Source organism: Leucoraja erinacea, chromosome 10 (genome assembly GCF_028641065.1).
Source record: "Leucoraja erinacea ecotype New England chromosome 10, Leri_hhj_1, whole genome shotgun sequence".
In the NCBI taxonomy this organism is placed as follows: Eukaryota; Metazoa; Chordata; class Chondrichthyes; order Rajiformes; family Rajidae; genus Leucoraja; species Leucoraja erinaceus.
In genome coordinates, this window is record NC_073386.1 from 11053651 (window position 1) to 11075912 (window position 22262).

The 22262-nt window shown below is 37.4% G+C and overlaps 1 protein-coding gene across 4 annotated transcripts in view; it reads left to right on the forward strand.

The window, feature by feature from the left end:
• The window catches only part of LOC129700781 (polypyrimidine tract-binding protein 2), a 44383-nt gene extending 24394 nt beyond the window's left edge, over positions 1-19989 (forward strand). For 3 of the 4 annotated variants that reach the window (XM_055641476.1, XM_055641478.1, XM_055641480.1), the window contains 11 exons: positions 663-806; positions 3879-4043; positions 4125-4235; positions 10502-10697; positions 11877-11954; positions 13872-13996; positions 16068-16101; positions 16504-16596; positions 16678-16894; positions 17011-17088; positions 18693-19989. In XM_055641476.1, coding sequence (XP_055497451.1) covers positions 663-806; positions 3879-4043; positions 4125-4235; positions 10502-10697; positions 11877-11954; positions 13872-13996; positions 16068-16101; positions 16504-16596; positions 16678-16894; positions 17011-17088; positions 18693-18825 — 1374 coding nt within the window. In that variant the 3' untranslated portion in view covers positions 18826-19989. The remainder of the gene's footprint in view (positions 1-662; positions 807-3878; positions 4044-4124; positions 4236-10501; positions 10698-11876; positions 11955-13871; positions 13997-16067; positions 16102-16503; positions 16597-16677; positions 16895-17010; positions 17089-18692) is intronic. The other variant, XM_055641477.1, reaches the window with a different exon arrangement.
• Positions 19990-22262: the final 2273 nt, after the last annotated feature.

The window sequence follows — 22262 nt, forward strand, 5'->3', positions numbered from 1 at the left end:
CTTTCAAACTATTGGATGTTATTCTGTTACCACTATTTCCCTTTTTTTAAAACACACATTACATATTAATGTACATTTTTTCAGTGAACCCTGTGAGTTTGAAGAGAGTGGTAAATAGTTCAATGTGAATTTCATCTTGTATGTTTCAGTTTGTCAAAATAAACTAAAACATACTAGCACTTTGGACCCCGCCTCAAGGGTCCAACAAATTTCTGGTATACTTGGTGTGTTGATATTTAAACAATTGTAAAAAAAACATGAAGGACTGCAAATCTTAAATTATAATTTACCTGTTCGAATATTATTGTTCCTTTGTGGTGAGTGAGTGTTTTAGAAGATTGTAGAATTGCACATGCTCATTAATAAAAAGCGATAAAATTAGCTCCTGTGTAATTATTTTTTTCTTTAGCTCTCATTTCTTGACCCATGTGCAGACATGTGCGCAGACACCAAAATGGAGCTGGTAATCCGCGAATGCGGTTGCTCATTCATCGAGAAAATTAATAAATTAAAGTTGCAATTTATACTAATAATTGTAATTTTTAAATAAAATATCAGGACTACACTGTTGTTGTAAAATATGCTCAATTGTACAGTCAGAGTTTGAAAGCCTGAACTCAACACTTGCTCATCATTGCTAATGTTCCTTTATGATCCCCCAGGCTTTTTTGGAAATGGCTTCTGAAGAGGCAGCTGTCACCATGGTGAATTACTATACTGCTATAACACCTCACCTTCGGAACCAACCTATCTACATTCAGTATTCTAATCATAAAGAGTTGAAGACGGACAGTGCTTTAAATCAGGTTGGTTTTTCATTTTACTGTGAAGTTGCTGCATCTGTGCATTTTATGGTTTTATTTTATTTGGGGAAATTTAAGTTGAATAAATGCCATGAACCTATGTTCTCAAGTTTGCAAGTAAAATGAATTCAAATACCTGAATACAGAGCTTGAAAAATGTATTACTCCATCCACAAAAAAAACTAAAGTATGAATGTGAAATGCCAAATTTTAAGATTTTGGAAGAAAAGTCTGCATTAAACTTCTCCAAACACGGATACAAATTTTATTTTGCTATTTTTGGCAGAAGTGTGAACTTAGGTTATAGATCAGTACTTTTACATAGAAGACATGCATAAATTATCAAGTGCAGGAAATAACTGCAGATGCTGGTTTAAATCACAAAATGCTGGAGTTACTCAGCAGGACAGGGAGTGTGGAGAGAACATGACCCATTCCTTTTCTCCAGAGATGCAGCCTGTCCCGCTGAGTTACTCCAGCATTTTGTGTCTGTTGGATAGATTATCATTTGTTTTTTGTCAAAATCATTATTTTGTGTTTCAGTGAGGGTGGAGTTGTGTAAAGAGAGGGGAAAAAAAACATATTGATCAGCTGTAGGGCATTTAGCATATGTCAATCCTTTTGGAGGGGAAATGATAAAGTACTGTAACACCAATTGAAATTTTAACACTGACCTCTTAAAGCCATGCGATAGAAGTAGATTTGGCCCATGAAGTCTACTCTGACATTTAATCGTGGCTGATCTAGCTCTGCCTCATAACCCCATTCTCCTGCCTTCTCCCCTTAACCTCTGACACCTGTCCTAATCAAGAATCTATCTCTGCCATAAAATATCCACTGACGACCTCCACAGCCTTCTGTGGCAAAGAATTACACAAATTTCACAAATTCACCATCCTCTGACTAAAGAAATTTCTCCTCATCTCGTTCCTTAAAGAACGTCCTTTCATTCTGAGGCTATGACCTCTAGTCCTAGGCTCTCCCACTAGTGGAAACACCCTCTTCACATCCAAGCCTTTCACTATTCGGTATGTTTTAATGAGGTCCCCCCTCATTCTTCTGAACTCCAGCGAGTACAGGCCCAGTGCCAATAAACGCTCATCATAGGTTAACCTACTCATTCCTAGGATCATTCTTGTAACACTCCTCTGGACAAAGGCAAATGTGTTATGATCTGTAAGGTAACTGTATATAAAAAAAAGATAGCAAATTGGTGTGAAAAGTTGACAAGCAGAAGAATGAATTGAATGTCATTGTTCCATGAATTGATCTGTTCAAGATGTTCATGCTGCTGGCGGCGAAGTGTTTTGGAAAAGATCTGAGAAGGTAAACTCTGAAAAATTTACTGGTTTGTAAATCATTGACAAGTATATATGTTGAAATAGCACAGAAAATGGGGAATTTATATGCATTTGTTGGAATATGTTATACTGGCTCATTTTCAATTCACTTGAAGCACTCAAGGGAAATATAACAACAGAAAGCAAAGAAATGTTGATATAAACAAAGACATGGTCAAATAAATATGATTGTGGCATTGTGCCTCAACGCGAGCAAGTGTTGATATATGATATTATACAGATAAGTTTGGGCTGAAATTGTAGCATGTTGATTGCGTATTAGAAACTGGTGAAGGAACCACATTATTAATTTCCTTTTCCCTGTTGGTTGAACTGCATTTGTCATTTAATATTGCTGTTTATAATTGATCTCGAGAGACCTGATTCATTGTGCAAGCTGTAGAATCTGTTTATGTCCCTCTGCCTATATCAAGTGACCCATCATGAATTGCCTTATGGTTTTGTTCTACCACTTGCAATATTGAGCCGATATTCAGAAGAAAGCTTTAATTCCAATCATGAATTGCTTTTGAAAAAAACTGATTTAGGAATGATTATGTATCCTATTTTTAAGCTATTAAATTGCATTATCTGGTACGTTGAATAAAGACAACCAACTAAATTAAATAAAATCTTCCCTAATGTTTCACCAATCTGTGATGAATGCCTGTGTCAAGAAGCTACCATAGCGCACTCTTTTGTTTTTTGTACAAAAATCCAAAAATTCTGGTATGAAATATTTGATATTTTTTCAAAATTGATCAAAATAAAACTGGTACCAAAACCAGAATGGATTATCTTCGGAATATCAGAAGATAACCCTGAATTAAACGTGTTTCAGAGGAATTTATTTAATTACGGGCTAATAATGGGAAAAAAGCTTATACTTAAATTCTGGAAAAATGCGCCGACACCAACAATAAAAATGTGGATATCAAATATGTTTGAAACATTACATCTGGAAGAGATGAGATTCCTCCTAGCAGGTAAAGCAGACCAATTCCAAAAGACGTGGTCTATGTTTCTGGACCTATTACAAGTATGAGGTGCAATAGTAATTAAAAAAAAACAAACAAATATATAAATAAGTGGTATCAGGACCTGGTAACGGGAGGTAAAATAACAAAAACAGACTTGGTTGGTAGTCCCCTTTCTGCGGAGTTTAATGTTATAATAGAGCGATTGTTTCTATTTTCTCTCTTTCTTTTCTAGGGTCTATTTTCTCACTTTACTTCCTTCTCTAACTTCTTTCCTAAGGGGCTTTCTTTTCCCAACACTCTTGCACTGCACGACTCTCTTGCACTTTCTTTACTTTCCTTACTTCTACCTTTTTCTTAAAGCTCAAAAAAAATGAAGCGGTACAAAAAATGTATTAAGATATATGTGTTGTGTAGGATTGTAATTTACCGTACTTCTAATAAAAATACAATTTAAAAAAATAAATAAATAAATAAATAAATAAAGAAAGAAAGACAACCAAATGTTGAAATTATGTGCTCAAATTTGTGTGCAACTTTTATGCTATTTGAGAGCACTGCCATTTTCCCTCCTTCCCTCCACCTTTCAAACACAACTTGCCCCCAATTTGTCAAAGTAAAAACAGATTAACACAAATGTTTGAAATAATGGAGACAAAAGAGACTGCAGATGGTGGTAACTGGAGCATTTTAAAATAATGCTTTAATGTAAAATCTTTCTAAGAAGTAAGCCATGATTTTTATCTTCTTGGTTATAGCGGGCTCAAGCAGTTCTTCAGGCTGTAACTGCTGTGCAAACTGCGAGCACACCCTTGACTGGTACTACAGCCAGTGAAAGTGCAGTGACACCAGCTCAAAGCCCAGTACTCAGAGTGATTATTGACAACATGTACTATCCCGTCACACTGGATGTACTTTATCAGGTATGTTTGTATTTTACCTGATATTTATATGGATTGTTTGGATATCAATGTTTGGATGCTAATTGTATTCTCTTTCAAAAGATTTTTTCCAAGTTTGGGCCGGTACTGAAAATTATTACTTTTACAAAGAATAACCAATTCCAAGCCCTGCTGCAATACTCAGATCCTATGAATGCACAACAAGCAAAACTGGTAAGGAGACACAACCTAAATTTTCCATTAGGTGTGCATTCATTCCTCTTCACTCCCACATTTGCAGAAAAGCATATTGTAGAAAGACGTGTGTTCCTGTGGGTTTGCTGGCTTTTATCCTTAATTGGCAGCCTTACTTAGTCTGCTTCAGATATGCCCTTTATAGATGTAGTATTTTTGCATTCTCATTCTTGAAGATAAAATGTTACACTGCCCAAAACACTGCCATGTACAATTTCTATGAAACAAAAATACTGCTTACAAGTACTAACATTGTTTGAATTGATTTTAAATCATCTTATCCTGGTTGACTAACATCATTATTTGTGACGTGTGAAATCACAGGGAATAATTGAACTGATGTTATTACAGAATCTTAATAATTAAGCTAAAAAAATTCACCCACTCTCTGTTTTTACATATTTCTAGGGTTTATCTTTAAATAGCCTAAATGGTAAAACTTACTTAGCTCTCCACATTAACTATGAACTAATGCTTTTGTAGACAATAACCCACACATTTAATCAATAATTTTGTGCTGCGCGTCATTTTTTCTATTACAGCCTCCCTTGTAAGAAATTGAGTTTTTCATTTCTTGCTAGCATTAACTTTGCAATAATGCATGGGAACATGTTGCATGGTACAATATGTTCCCATACGTCATAGCAAGCTGATGTTAGTGAAACCCAAAATGCCTTGCTGTACAGTAGTAGAAATAGAAACATAGAAAATAGGTGCAGGAGTAGGCCATTCGGCCCTTCGAGCCTGCACCGCCATTCAATATGATCATGGCTGATCATCCAACTCGGTATCCTGTACCTGCCTTCTCTCCATATCCCCTGATCCCTTTAGCCACAAGGGCCACATCTAACTCCCTCTTAAATATAGCCAATTAACTGGCCTCGACTACCTTCTGTGGCAGAGGGTTCCAGAGACTCATCACTCTCTGTGTGAAAAATGTTTTTCTCATCTCAGTCCTAAAGGATTTCCCCTTTATCCTTAAACTGTGACCCCTTGTCCTGGACTTCCCCAACATCGGGAACAATCTTCCTGCATCTAGCCTGTCCAGCCCCCTAAGAATTTTGTAAGTTTCTATAAGATCCCCCCTCAATCTTCTAAATTCTAGCAAGTACAAGCTGAGTCTATCCAGTCTTTCTTCATATGAAAGTCCTGACATCCCAGGAATCAGGCTGGTGAACCTTCTCTGCACTCCCTCTATGGCAAGAATGTATTTCCTCAGATTTGGAGACCAAAACTGTACACAATACTCCAGGTGTGGTCTCACCAATACCCTGTACAACTGCAGTAGAACCTCCCTGCTCCTATACTCAAATCCTTTTGCTATGAATGCTAACATACCATTCGCTTTTTTCACTGCCTGCTGCACCTGCATGCCTACTTTCAATGACTGGTGTACCATGACACCCAGGTCTCGTTGCATCTCCCCTTTTCCTAATCGGCCACCATTCAGATAATAGTCTACTTTCCTGTTTTTGCCACCAAAGTGGATAACCTCACATTTATCCACATTATATCTGCCATGCATTTGCCCACTCACCCAGCCTATCCAAGTCACCTTGCAGCCTCCTCACAGCTAACACTGCCCCCAGCTTCGTGTCATCTGCAAACTTGGAGATGTTGCATTCAATTCCCTCATCCAAATCATTAATATATATTGTAAATAGCTGGGGTCCCAGCACTGAGCCTTGCGGTACCCCACTAGTCACACCCTGCCATTCTGAAAAGGACCCGTTTACTCCTACTCTTTGCTTCCTGTTTGCTAGCCAGTTATCAATCCACATCAATACTGAACCCCCAATACCGTGTGCTTTAAGTTTGTATACTAATCTCTTATGTGGGACCTTGTGGAAAGCCTTCTGAAAGTCCAGATATAACACATCCACTAGTTCTCCCTTATCCACTCTACTAGTTGCATCCTCGAAAAAAGATTTGTCAGACATGATTTACCTTTCGTAAATCCATGCTGACTTTGTCCAATGATTTCACCACTTTCCAAATGTGCTGCTATCCCACCTTTAATGACTGACTCTAGCAGTTTCCCCACTACCGATGTTAGACTAACTAGTCTGTAATTCCCCGTTTTCTCTCTCCCTCCCTTTTTAAAAAGTGGGGTTACATTAGTTACCCTCCAATCCTCAGGAACTACTACAGAATCTAAAGAGTTTTGAAAAATTATCACTAATGCATCCACTATTTCTGGGGCTACTTCCTTAAGTACTCTAGGATGCAGCCTATCTGGCCCTGGGGATTTATCAGCCTTTAATCCATTCAATTTACCTAACACCACTTTCCCGGCTAACCTGGATTTCACTCAGTTCCTCCATCTCATTTGACCCGCGGTCCCCTGCTATTTCCGGCAGATTATTTATGTCTTCTTTAGTGAAGACGGAACCAAAGTAGTTATTCAATTGGTCTGCCATGTCCTTGTTCCCCATGATCAATTCACCTGTTTCTGACTGCAAGGGACCTACATTTGTTTTAACTAATCTCTTTCTCTTCACATATCTATAAAAATTTTGCAGTCAGTTTTTATGTTCCCTGCCAGTTTTCTTTCATAATCTATTTTCCCTTTCCTAATTAAGCCCTTTGTCCTCCTCTGCTGGACTCTGAATTTCTCCCAGTCCTCTGGTAGGCTGCTTTTTCTGGCTAATTTGTATGCTTCATCTTTTGTTTTGATACTATCCCTGATTTCCCTTGTTATCCACGGATGCACTACCTTCCCTGATTTATTCTTTTGCCAAACTGGGATGAACAATTGTTGTAGTTCATCCATGCAGTCTTTAAATGCCTTCCATTGCATATCCACCGTCAACCCTTTAAGAATCAATTGCCAGTCAATCTTGCCCAATTCACATCTCATACCCTCAAAGTCACCTTTCTTTAAGTTCAGGCCCCTTGTTTCTGAATTAACAACTCCATCCTAATGAGGAACTCAACCATATTATGGTCACTCTTGCCCAAGGGGCCACGCACAAAACTGCTAACTAACCCTTCCTCATTGTGGAAAATTTGCTTCTTATTCTGATAATGGGAACAAGGGTGCAGATTTATAAGAGTATACTGTATTTCCCGGCGACGAAGATGCACCCCCATTTTAAGTTGCTAAATTTTGAGAGAAAAAACAGACATTTGACATGGTGACGGCCATTTGCATTGCATATTGTTGATACTGCTGTAGACCACTGATCTGATCTGTGCGCTCAGCCTCGGAGCAGCTCCCGATCCTATAGAGTCCCAGGCTGCTGCGGGGCCTGCAGCAGCCCACTCCACCAACATCTCGACTTTCGACGTGCTGTTTCCTTGCCTCCCACGGCCTCCGTGACCCAGGTCACCAAATCACTTTTAAAACATGGGGTGGGAGGGGGACACACTGAGGCCTAACATCTAGGATAGGGGGTCCTTAACCCCAAATCATCCAGTCTGCAGGCGTATTTTTTACCATTTAGTTTTCGCGACCTGGGAGTTATAGCCATTCCTGGGCGTTGCTGCAATGTGTTTCACGAAACATGGGGGGGGGGAATTGTCCCCTACCTCTCAAAACATGGGGAGGACAGCCCCCCCCCGAGGATTTCCGCCCACGCTGGCTCCCGCAGCTGACCGTGACCGTGGAACCCCCAGAGCGCCTCCAACCCCACAGCGCACTCACCTGCACCGTTCCTCCCTTCTGTCCACCACCGAATAGAAATTATGTTGAAAGAAAGATTTCATTTACAACTACCTCACTGTCTATTCCACCTCCTCCCCACCATCAATTTCCTGTATTGCACGAGTCAAAAGAGTTTTTTAATTGTCATACTGGCAATGAAACAATGAAATTCTTACTTGCTGCAGCAATAAGCCTATGAACAACCTAACCTTCGGCCTCCAAGACCCAGGTAATTTTTCGAGCCTTATTTTAGGGTAAAAAAATAGCGTCTTCGACGCCGGGAAATACGGTACATCAAAGCCACAAGACGTCACTGCCTGATTTTCCAAATGCATTAGTGCAAAGTATTATCTCAAGAACTTTTGGTTTCCCTCTCTGGTTTTGAAAAACTAAAATGATGTAGAGGGAATATTTGAAATTATTAGTAATTCACATGAACAGCGATCTCTGTTGCATAGACTGCAACTTGGACGGACAGTTGTCCTAATACAGATTATTGTTAACTAATCATTCTGAATTAAAGAAATCTTGGAATTTCATCAAAAATTGTGGAACATTTCTCATTGCATAGCATGGGAATCAGCAGTAATAAATCTGCATTCAAACCTTTTTAAAAAAGTACTAAATCATTAATTTGTGTATTTGACTTGCTACCTTAGGCTTTATAAAAACATCATATAAAATATGATGTAGATAGATCAAAAATGGTAGTACTATTGACCAGAGAAAATGTTTAGATTGCTGGAAGATGCAGACGGCCTACTCAAATGGGCAAATAAATGGCATGTAGAATTTAATCCCGAGAAATGAGATTTGGGGAGGTGCAACAAGACAAAGGAATCCAGTAAATGCTATTTTCGTATGGTGCAGTAAAGCAAACGGAGCTTGGAGTGTATGTTCACAGTTCTTTAAAAGATAGCATGTCAGATCAATAAGTGCTTTATTGTTTAAAATAATATGCATGATGCTTTCTTTTTATTAGTTGGAAGGACCAAAATTGAGTTATTGTAAATTTGTATACAACTCTAACAGACCACAGTTTAAGTACAATGTGCAGTCCTATGCACCACAGCAAAAAACTGGAGAGGGTGAAGAGGAGATTAAGAAGAATGTTTCCTGAAGTGGAAAATTGTAACTGAGGGAAGATCGGATTAGCTGCAGTTGATTTCATTTAATGGGTAAAGTTAACAAAAAAGGTTAAAATTGTGGGGACCTGGCTAGAGAAGATAGGAATGCCAGTTTGCTGCTGACACAACACTGGGTGGCACACTGAGATGCAAAGAGAATACAGAGAGGCTTCACGGAGATGGGTGAAATGGAAGAATGAGGTCATGGTAGATTATGAAAACATTTAAGAAAAATATGATGTCGTCAATTTAGTGGAAAAAATATACATGCATTTTTTTTTAAATCATGGGATTTAAAAATCATTGTTCAGAAAGACCAGAGTGGCATCCTACAAGATTTATTGAATTAGGAAGCAGGTATGAACAATAATAAGTAAAAAAAATGGTGCTGGAAGAAAGGGAGGGAATGTTACTTGTAATCGGAAAATTCAATCATCATACCAGTGGGTTGTGAGCTCCCCAAGGAAATTGAAGTGTTGTTTCTCCAGTTTGCATATCGTTTCACACTGGGAATGTAGGAGGCCAAGGATAGAAAGGTAAGAATGGCAAAGGAGATACAATGGTTAGAAACTGAGAGCTCCAGTAGGCCTTGGCAGACAGAGTGCAACTGTTCGGTGAAACAGTTGCCTGGTCCCAGCAATGCAAAGGAGATTACTGGGAGCATCAACCACAGTAGACAAGTTGAAAGAGGGGCATGTGAACCTTTGTCTCAACTACAAGGGCTGCTGGAGTCACTGGATGGAAGTGAGAGAGGAGGTGCATGGACAGTATTACATCTTCTGCGGTGGGTTGTGTGGGAAAGGATGAGTGAGCCGAAGATTTGTGGAAGGATTGGTCTCTACCGAAAGATGGCGGTGTGATGTGATTATGCTGGGATCGTGTTGAAGTGGCAGGAACATCAGAATAATGTAGACACAAAATGCTGGAGTAACTCAGAGTGATGTGTTGGATATGGCTGGTGGGGGTCAAAGGTACGAATCAGGGGAACTCTATCCTTATTCCATCTAGGGGGAGGGAGAGTGAGAGAAGAACTGCAGGACATCGAGGAGTCACGTGAGGGTTCATTTCATAACAGTAAGGGGAATGATGTTTATTGAAGAAAGGGATCTCAAATGTCTGAGTGGAAAGTCTCATTTTGATGCTGCAGAGACTGAAAAGGCAAGGTGGGAGGAGTGGTCATACAGATTATTACGTTCTTGAATATCTTCACCTCATGTCACTGAAAGTAATTAATTGTGAAACCTGAATAAATTTTAATGTCATTAAATTGAAATGGAAAAAATAAATAATTTTCCTCTCCATTTAATTGCAAAATTGTTGGTTTGTTTCTTAAAATCTACACTCTACAACAACTATTAGAAAATAATTGACTAATAATTGTATTCTTTCTGTCTTAAATATTTCTGTCAAAAATATTTGCATGTTTCTGACCCTTCATTCTCTAATTTGCCCATTGTAATTAATTTTTCCAGGCTCTGGATGGCCAGAACATTTATAATGCTTGCTGTACCCTAAGGATTGATTTTTCTAAGTTGGTCAATTTGAATGTTAAATACAACAATGATAAAAGCCGTGACTATACCCGTCCAGAGCTTCCTTCAGGAGATGGTCAGCCAGCAATGGATCCTGCTATCGCTGCAGCATTTGCTAAGGAGAGCTCCCTTCTTGGTAAGATAATTGTGTTTTCCAGAATTTATTTTCCAGACTAAGTTATTTATCCAGACAAAAAAGTTTTTGGTTAACTTTTTAACCTTTACATATGCACATTTTTAACTCAAAGAATGAATGTTATGTTATTTTGTGACAGCTTGGAGCTATAAATCTAGTTTTTTTTAATATGGATGGGATGTTGTCATACCATATTTATCTTATTTAGGGATATTGTGGAATTTGCCATGTATACTTTATCCGAATACAAATTCAACAAACAATAAAACTGAAAATACTTTACACTGTCTTAACTGAAGAGATTTGGATAATAAAGTCTAATTTCTCACACAGTATATAGTTGTGATGCTTCTGCTGCATACGAGTTGATTTAGGATTGCAACTTCCTATTTCATCATATAAGATATATTTTAGCTTCCTCATTTTCTTCCCACACAAATCATTCTAGTACAATTAATTCAGCATTTCCTCTCAAAGCTGTGACCGCTACTTCCTCGATGGCCAAGGGCTAAGGCGGATGGGAACACTACAACTTGCATGTTCCCGTCCAAATCATACATACATCCTGACATCGAGAACTGTGTGGTGGCACATTTGAGGTGCTGAGTAAGGTCATCACCCCTGTACACTCTCAGCCCTGATGCAGGGCCTCAATCCAATACATCAACAATCCCTTTGCCTCCACATATGTTGCTCAACTCGCTGAGTTCCTCGAGCAGTTTGTTTTTGCTCCCTGAGAAACGTCTTCACCTGGAATGTATTGAATGATTGGAATTCTCTACTTGAATGAATTTTTTAATCCTCGGTTGCGGAGTAATTTCAAGAAAGGGATCGAGATGTTTTTAGATGTTAAGGGAATTGTAGATTTTGGGGCTACTGTAGTATTGAGGTGCTGAAGTGAACATAAGCCATGAAGTTATTAGTAAGTGCAATTTTGCTAAGATTGTTAAGTTAATCCTTCTAAGATGGGTTATTATAACCCCTACTGGGAAGTTCTACTTGGTGGTAAATGTAGGCACATGAAAATCAGGTTACTTTATACATGTTTGTGTTTACGCCCACTTAAATATGAAGGAAGACAAAGCACTCATGATGTCATGCTTCTCGTACTTAATCGTTATATATAAGTAAAGCACATTAGCCAATTGTTTTAAGTTTATGTTGCCTTTCAATTGTTAGGTACTCCAGGAATGATGTCTGGACCATACAGTGGTGGGTCTGGGTTTCCATCTTCACTCAGCTTTACACAGTCTGCAGGTTAGAATTGCATTAGTATTGTTTAAATAAATTTATCCATATCTTTGAAAAAAAAAATTCCCCCCACAAATGCAATAGATAGTTGCAACTCATGTAATGATGGGCAGGATCCCTGCTAGTTACAGTTAATATAAGACTTGCGTGTAAGATGTTGACTTTGCATTTGTGTCATCAGCATTAAGCTGCTGATGATACAAAGCTAGTTGAAAATAAGTAGTAAAGAGTCAGCAAAGGGATGTAGACAAAAGTTGAGTAAGCAAGAAAGTGGCAGCCGCGCATTATGTTGGAAAATGGGTTTGGCAGTTTTAATGGGTAGAATGTTGCAAGTTTAAAATGTTGGACAGAAGGATTTAGCTGTTTCCATGATGCAGAAAATAAACATTTGGGTACATCAAATAACCGGAAGGCTAAACATTGTTTGCCTTGCATTGGAGGAGGTTTGGAGTACTAAAAAGCAAGGAAGACTTGCTGAGATTGCCTCGGGCTTTGGTGAGACTATATTTAGATGCAATCGGCGATTGAGAACCTCGTGTCCTGGTGACGAGTCAACAACTTTTCTCTCCATGTCAGCAAGATAGGCGATATTAATCGATTTCAGGAAACGAAGCTGTGCACATACTCAGTTTACATTGACGATGCTGAAGTAGAGATGGTTAAAAACCTCAAATTCCTGGGAGTAAATAATTACCAACAATGTCTCCTGGACCACCCATATTGAAGCAACGACCTAGCAAGCACATCAACGCCTGTAGTTGCTCAGTAGGCATAGGAAGTTCGGCATATACCCAACCACCTTCACTTATTCTACAGGTTCGCCATAGAATGCATTTTATTGGGGTGCATCACAGCTTGGTTTGGGAACAACTCCATCCAAGACCTCAAAAAATCACAGCAAAATTGTGGATGTTGCCCAGACCATCATGCAAACCAACCTTCCTTCCATTGCTTCCATTTAAACTTCACACTGCCTTGGCAAGGCCAGCAGCATAATCAAGGATGAGTCGCATACTGGCCACTCCCTGTTCTCCCCTCTCCCTTGGGAAAAGGTACAGAAAACGCACACCTCCAGATTCAGAGACAGTTTCTTCCCAGCTGTTATCAGGTAACTGAATCATCCTACTGCAGCTAGAGTGCAGTCATCAACTACTATCTACCTCATTGGTAACCCCTGGACTCTTTTTGATCTGGTTTTACTTTGCACTAAACGTTATTATTTTATGTGGCTATGCTGAATGGCTCGATTGTAATCATATATTGTCTTTCCGCGAACTGGTTCGTGCACAACAAAACCTTTTCACTGTACCATAAACTGAGCTGAACAATTTGGTGTCTCACCAAGGAAGGGTGCATTTGACTTGCTGTCTGCAGTGTAGGTTCATTCGTAGGGTGGAGGCTCTCTAGTTAAAGGATAGAGGAGCATTAGCCAATAATCTGGTATTTAGAAGAATTAAAGTTGAGACATAGAATTTTGTGGCGAGATTGCTGGTATAGATTTGTATTACCGACTTGGGTGGATTAGGATTGAGGTTTAATTTCCTTTTCATGACTAAAATACTTATTAGAGAGATAACATTCCATTAGTATCTCCAATCCCATCTGAGCACCTTTATTTACCAAGGAACCTTATGAGATCGTTCACCTATTAGACACTTGAGAGGTAAAACCAAGCCTATTGTTATCTAGCATCTACAAGATACCACATTTATTAGCGATACTTGATAATTTTACATTGGCTTATTGTGTGGTTCATCAAACATGTGGATACCATGGAATCAATTTATAATTTCTCGCCAAAGCAGAGTGCCTTTTGAGAATACCTGTTGTTAAATAGAGTAGTTCCTTCCAGATGTTATTATAATTGTGGTCAACACAAAATTAATATTAGTTTATTTTTAAATGGTTGTTTTTCTATTGCAGCTGTTCCAGGATCGCTGAGCCCATTGGCTATGCCTGGTGCTGCAGCAGCTGTCGGCCGAGTGGCAATGTCTGGAATTGTTTCTGCCAACCACAGTGTCCTTCTGGTTAGCAATCTGAATGATGAGGTAGCTTGTTTCTCACAGATTTTATTCTTTGCACTTTGTCCATAGTAATTTGTTTTAATTCATTTGTCTTGTATCTGTTGTTCAATTTATTCGTTGTCTTGGTGCTTTTTGCTGAGTAACATGTAGATCACAACAAACAGCAAAGATTGTTTGTGGTGCCAGTTTTTGCAGTTGAAATATCACGTACCAGTGTGGCCTCCAGGATATAAATGGAAGGATAGACTTGGAATAGAGGGAGTGCAGTGATGAGGAGAAATTAAAAAGATGGCACCTATACATTTGTGTTTCGATGAATGAGCAGTAATCTTATTGCTGCATATAAAATTCTTAAAGGGCAGATGGGGTGTTGATGCTCTCCCTAACTAAGGGGGTAATGGTTAAGAAGCTTAAGGTAGACACAAAATTCTGGAGTAACTCAGCGGGACAGACAGCATCTCCGCGGAGAAAGAATGGGTGACGTTTTGGTTCGAGACCCTTCTTCAGACTGATTAAGAAGCTTAATCAGGTTAAGTACAGTTAGTCAGAAAATACGGGGTTCACTTTTGAGGGTTGCAAAGGAAATTCTTTACCCAAAGGGTCATGAATTTTTGGAATTATTTACCCCAAGGGGGAATTTAGAGGTTCACGTACTGTTTCTATGATAATCAAATTCATTGATATCATCTCCATATTAACAATAGAATAAAGAGCATGAAAGAATGTGAAAATGATTTCCGAAGATGCCACCGGAACTAAGGGGACACTTAACGTCAGGAAAGATCTTTTTGAAAAAAGGGTCTCCAAGAGAGGGCCTGCTCATGAGTCAATTGTATAGTTATTAGAATCTTTCCAAAGTATGCACAAGTCCAGGAGAGTGGACACTAAATAGCACAGGAACTGATCTTTAGTAAAAATGGGGGAAAAAAATCTCACCTACTACCAGATGAAATATTTGAGGTGTTAGTATAAATTTATTTTAATGGGAAAAAAAGTAAAATGGGGGAAGATGGAATGGCAGGATGCATTGGAATGAGATGACGTAAGCTGGAAGGAGATTGTTGATCCATAAACAAGGGAATCAATTTGTGAAGTCAGGTGGCATTTCTCAATGTAAAATTTGATGTCTTGTCAAACTTTGTTGTGCTTGCATATGTTTGTCATGCAATTGTGTTTCATATAAACTTTGCTTTAATGCCTTTTCTTAAAAGGTAATCTCCAAATAATTTGAGATTCTTTCCAGTTTTCAGTGCATTTTTCCTTTACAAACCTTGTATTTTGCAGAAACCTAGTTCTTTGGTTATATCCTCAAATGATTTAGTTGTATTCTATTTTCATTTGGCTTTAGCAAAAGCTGGTATGAAATGTGGCTTGATTCTGAGAAGTTGTCCATGGTCTGTTTTCATTTCCAAAATTCAAATTAACATATAGATTTTAATGCTGAAAAATAATTTGTGATTTTTTTTTTGAGCTACATGTCTGCAGGTGTACTGTTTAAGTGCCTCTTAAATATTTATTTGCCCTCATTTCATACCTAGCCATGATTATGCAGTTCTAAATTCATTTTTTGCATGATTTGTTTTTACTTTCTCATATAATATGAAATATTGTAATGCTTTGATTATAAATGTACTTTACCCATGTTTATTTTTGTCTTGGGTGACTACATTCAGCACTATGTTCTTGTAAAGTACATGAGCCTGCCATTTTCTGACCAAATCCTGCATTTCCTATGTACTGACCTGTATATTATTTTTGTTTTGTTCCCCAATTCCTTGTTTTCTTCTGCATTGCTCCACCCCTACCCATCCCTTTATCTTACCCTGTGTGTTTCTTTCATGATTCCCCAACCCTTCCCAATACCAACCCTCTATCTGCTCCTTCCCTGCTTCATTCCTTGTGTTCATGCTTCTGTGCTTGAACAAAATGTTCCTCGGACCAACTTGCCCCAATTAACTGCCTTGAACCATGATCCATGACCACCTCACCATTCTACGGAAACCACCCTTCGTTATGGATGATCTGTTCATCTCTGCTCTTCCTCGATTCTTCTCTCTTCCTGTCTTACGCTGCTTGCTCTTCTCTCCTTCTAAAGATGGTTTCGCCCCAAAGTCTGTTTACCCTCTTCGGTATGTTATCGTTAGCACTATACTTTTATTATTGATTTAAAATTTTTCACCTTAATTCTCGTTTGTAGCTAGCATTTCAGCTTATTAAATAAATAGATAATCTGCTACTTTTATCTTTTGCTATAATTCTTTCGATAGATGCTTTTTTATTCATGGTAATGCATGCTGTGAATTATTTTGCATGTTCTATAATTTAGTATCACTTCACGTTAGCTTTGAGGGATTTTACCAGGATTTTTTTTTCTTCAGATAACCACTGCTAAATCTTGATTTGTTGTACTCATTTTGGATGTCAAATTCGTTCACATTGATGTCTGATCTGAATGTTTCATCAATCTGTTTGACATTTTGTCAAATTATGTGCATAACTTTTATTTCTCTTCACTTTTCCACTCTGCAAAGGTGTTTATGGTGATGTGCAGCGTGTGAAGATTTTGTACAATAAAAAAGACAGTGCTCTGGTGCAAATGGCTGATGTTAACCAGGCACAGCTGGGTAAGAGTTCATTTGCATTTGACTGCAGTCTTTTTGTCCCTTTGTTTTAAATGGACTATAAACTGACTTTTTATTTGTTAGCCATGAGCCATTTGAATGGGCAGAAAATGTATGGAAAGATTATTCGTGTTACACTGTCCAAACACCAGACAGTGCAGTTACCTCGTGAAGGCCTAGATGACCAGGGATTGACAAAAGATTTCACCAATTCTCCACTCCATCGTTTCAAAAAACCTGGTTCAAAGAATTTCCAGAATATATTTCCTCCCTCTGCAACTCTTCATCTTTCAAATATTCCGTAAGTAATTTACATATGTAATGAATGTAACAAATAGTCTCTATAGTTCACAAATTGAGCCTGAACTGTTTTTGGCAGGACATTCTTATTAATTCTGCTTGATTGCATTTTCACAGACCTTCTATTATTGAAGATGATCTCAAGACACTTTTTATAAAATCTGGAGGCAAAGTGAGAGGTTTCAAGTTTTTCCAGTAAGTATTTTTAACAATGGAATTGGTATATACATACTTTCCTCAGTCAACATTTTCTTCCAGTCTGTATATGTTTTCTTCTATTTACATGCATTCGCTGCTAAATGAGTGAAAGTACATTTAGTTTGTGAAGTTTGGAAACTGCAATTATTATGATCCTAAGTTTTTAAATTATGTCTAAAGTTAAATTCTGAAATTACAACCTAAAACATATTGTTGTCAATACTTTAGAAAGCTTCACTTACTTTAAAATTGCACGTTTTAAAGGTTACGGCCGCTAAGTTTCATTTCCATTTATTTTGGTATAGATCTATTTTTGTAGATTGATAACGTTTAATTGAAATCACATGGGCAAAATATATTTAATTCCATTGATGAGGCATAACTTTTAAAATAAAACTTAAGTTCTATTCTATATGCGAACATGGCACAGTGCAACGCGGGATTGTTTTTTGGCCAAACATGAAGTCAATCCAATTCCAGTTGCATGCACATGGTCTCAATTCCTCTAAAAGTATGATGAGCCACCTTGTTTCTGACCCTCTCACTCTGAGGAAAAGACAAGATCACCTTATCTATGCCCCATGATTTTTAATATACCTGTCAGGTCAACCCTTGGTCACCTGCGTCCGGAGAAAAGGTCAAAGCCAATCCAATATATTCTTTATAACTCGATCCTTCCAATCCCAGTGACCTCATAAATCTGTATTGCACCCTTTCCATTTTAATGACATCCTTCCTATAGCAGCTTGACCAGAACTCGAATTGTAGCCCTACAAACGTACAGCCTTAGTATGACGCCACACCTCCTGTACTCAATCTCCCCTGCTAAACTAAGGCAAGCATGTAAAATGCATTCTTCACTGCACTATGTACCAGTGTTGCCACCTTCATGGGACTTTATACCTGTACCCTTAAGTGTCTCATGTCAAAATTCTGGGACTTCCCAGGCGAGCAGAGAAAAGTAAGAGATTGTATTTAGAAGAATTATTTATATTTCATCCAATGCCAAAGCCAGTGGCAAATGATGATTAAAACCTAGAGCAAAAAGGTTATTTTTGCCCAGAATGAGCATTTCAGTCGGGGGGAGAGTTTGTTTCTTTGGAGTGTAGGAAGCTGCAAGAAGATCTGATAAAGATATACAAACATATGAGGAGCTTAGATACGGAAATAGTAGAACACTTTCCCCAAAGCAGAGATCTTGAATACTAGAAAAAATGGGATTAAGCAGTTTTGGGATCAAAGAAGGAATTTTTTCACGTAGAGGGTGGTTTGAATCAGAAACATTGCCTGCATGGACAGTGGAGATAGATACCCTCAATTTTTAAGTATCATCTGAGATGAGCACTTAAATCCCAAGACACAAAAGTCATTGGACCGTGTGCTGGTATAAATGAAATTATTATAAATGCATATTTAATTATCGGCTGAACTTGATTTGCTGAAGGGCCCGATTCAGTGATGCATGACTCTGATTTAAATTGCCTGGTTTTTGAAGTTTAAATGAGAATAGATTTATCGTGAATTAAAAGTGAATGTTATTTCTTGGGCAGGTCATACCTGTTTTATTAAGCTATTTCCCTAATTCCATATTTTTGTTCCAGAAGAGATCACAAGATGGCATTGCTGCAAATGTGTTCTGTGGAGGAAGCCATCCAGGCACTGATTGATCTACACAACTATGATCTTGGAGAAAACCACCATCTGAGAGTTTCCTTTTCCAAATCAACCATCTGAGAATGGCCAGAGAGTTGAATTAATTGGTTTTGATTGTGGTTATAGACTTATTTCAAGGAGTTGGGACCAGAGTTTAACAATTCCAGCTGTTGTCATTCCTTCGTATATACATTTGTGATACTAAAATTGGAGGATGAACATTCAATAGAAGGAGCAGAGGAAATTTATTCAGCTGCTAATTGGGATGAAAATTAAAACATTCTTTATGTTGAAGCTTTATAGAGATCTCATTCATTTTTACTTTGGGGAGATTTGAATAATCTCTATTTTTCTTTAGTAGAGAAAGTCTGAAGAGAAATGTGCCTTACCTTTAAAAGTTGAAAAACTTCTATTAATACAATTGAATATACTATGGAAGTAACGCTGGGGCCTTCTTTTAGGCATATGGTTGAAGAACTTCAGTAATAGTGAGAGTATTGTGTAAATGGTAGCACTAAGTTACAGTTTTGCTTGATGCTGATTATACATTTTGTAGATGTTTGAAGTTGACATAGCAAATTGCTTATGTGCATTTATATTCTCATCTTTTAGTTTGTAATTAAGGACTGAAAATGGCTGTGGACTTTTGAGCATGTGCCGCCAAGTTTAGTTCATGAAATTGGTGCATGTTATAGAAAGGCAGAAGAGGAATGCTTCAATGGGAGCAAGAAGAAGTTTTGTGGCTGTTTTCTAGAATGGGCAACCAGGTGGGACCAAAGTTTATGTGCCTTTAGTCTTAATTTACCTTGCATTGTAATATTCAGTTTTAATAAATCTCTTCAAGCAATTTTGTATTTGAACGGACAGGCTTTATAAACAGTTCTGTATCCTCAAAATAGAGGAATTGTATGAGTGGAGTTCATCACTTGAAGAGAAGTCCAACAATTGCAGTTGTCAAATTTAAGTAGTTTACTGGCCAGGAACGTTTTAGATCTATGTATTAGCATTCATATACATAGACTCTGGACTATGTAGCAAAAAAGTCATATATATTTTCTATATTAGTTATGTTTTTACATCTTGATCTGTAGCTATGTAAATCAGTATAGTTTGAAAGAGGCACAATTAAAGTTAATTTTCTAACAAAATTGGGATGTTTGATGGTTGTGTTGACTTCAATTTTCTTTCCCTGTGTACTCTGTTTGCTTGCTTGTAGCATGCCTAATAAATACTTCTGTAGCTCTATCCACTTCTTCTGTCTTTCTGTACTGCTTTTCCCCACTTCCCTTGTTTGTCTTCACCTCATTAAGCTTCTGACTTCATGGTAAATACTCTTAATAGATCGGGAATGTTTGATACTCCCTGCTGTAACTTAACTATTGTTCACTTGGAATATAAACTTGCTTCTTCCGCCTGCCAAATGGCATTCAAAACCTGGTGCAAAACAGTTTTGATAAGGAATCTCATAATTAAGTATCAATGTGAATTTTTTTTGACAAATTGATACATTTTTTACTAAAATAAATCTTATGAAGTTTTCCTATATTGAAAAATCATTAACTGGGTTCTGATAAACATTAACTGGTCTCAAACTTTCAGTTATTTTTGTAACTGCTAATGCTTCATTATTAAAGAGTTAAAATAATTACGAAGATTTATAATTTTGCAAATATTCTAACTTGTTCTCGATTTAACATGTCATTGGCTTCACCGGGAATGGGGAAAATTCATGTTTGTTCAAAAGTAATGTAGGTTTGCATCTGTTTAATTTAAAACATGTAATTAGCGCCTATTCGATAATTAGCTACATACTAAAATTCTGGAGATATTTTCACTGGAATTAAATTCCACATGAAATATATGTTTTCTAGATTTTAAATAAAAACATCTCTATTTTTACATTTTTTGTATAGTATTTAAAATTGATTATTGTACTTTTTGCATTAAGGACTATGTCATTTGATTGGGATGAGTTAGAGTTTTTCCAGAATAAAAACCTAAATATGTGCAGGTAAGTTTCCTCTAAGAAAATGGTTACCTTTTGTTGAGGTATGGTATTTTTGCAAATCATAATTTGTCCTTTAAAATAGCTGCAGGCTTTTATTTATGAAACAACATTAATATTAATGTGAACATTATTTTATCCAAAAAGCACTGCAGCATTTTTCTTTGTATCTAATGACAAATAAATTAATAGATACCGAAATCTGACAGTGAAAGCTAGTGACTTCATATTCTCTCTCGTAAATCAATTTTAAATAAAACAGTTGTTTAAGAAAGAACAGCAGATGCTGGAAAAATCAAAGGTAGACAAAAATGCTGGAGAAACTCAGCGGGTGAGGCAGCATCTATGGAGAGATGGAATAGGTGTCAAGACCCTTCTTCAATCTGAAGAAAGGTCGAGACCCGAAACGTTACCTATTCCTTCGCTCCATAGATGCTGCCTCACCCGCTGAGTTTCTCCAGCATTTTAGTCTACCTTTAAATAAATCAGTATTCAGAATAGTATTTAAGAGAATATTTGGCAGGTATTTTTATGTCTAAAGAAGATGCAGGTTTACTGAAACTCAATTGGTACTGATAGTGATAAATACAATCAGCATTTGAGGGATATCAGTCAATTATAGTGTGCCAAAACCTGATTTTTACCCTTAATTATTTGCCCACAGTGAAAATAGTTGGAGTTCATTAATTTAGTCAAAGTAGACAGTAATCTAAAATGTCCATGCACATTCTGCGAGGAAAAAAACTTAGATGTAAACTTAAACTTAAATTAGTTCACCCAGTGTCATTAACCAATTGATTCAACCAAATAAGGGCTGGCACACTGAATTCAGAATTTCACATGACCAAATGTATATTTATACTAAAAGTATTTAGACTCACAATTGAACTTTGTTTTCAGCTTGTAGATGCCACTTTATATGCTTCTGGCTTATCATTTATTTGTATAAGTCAAGTTTACAAAATGCCCATTTTTTCCCCCGGCCAATTTACTTGATACAGCATGGCTCTGGCATAAAAACCTTTCTTACTTGATGACATACCCAAATTAAAAACAAATTTGGTGTGAACTTATATCAAACCCTAAGATTTCACTATTTTTTACTGAACTTTATTTGCCATCTGTTCAATTTGGTTTTGAAATAATAACATGGTATGTGTAAGATTGTTCGGTGAAGTTGAGCCATTTATTCTATATCAGGCTAAATTTGTCTGTTAATCTTAATAACCTGATGAACAAGACCTTGTAATACGCATTTCTGATTATATTGCCATACGTTATGAAAGCTTTTCCATGTATTATAAGCTGAACTTAAAGTTAACATGACAAGAGATCTTATTTTGGCAAACAACCTTCAAATTGAAACAATGCATTTCCTTGTGAAATTCAATTTTATCATCACATTTAATGCCTCATTTGTGAGTAATCATCTTAATTTCATGTCCTCTTGCTGTTCTATTTCATCTATAAATGCAGTCTTCAAAATCTTGCCTATTTCTTATTTCCAACTGTT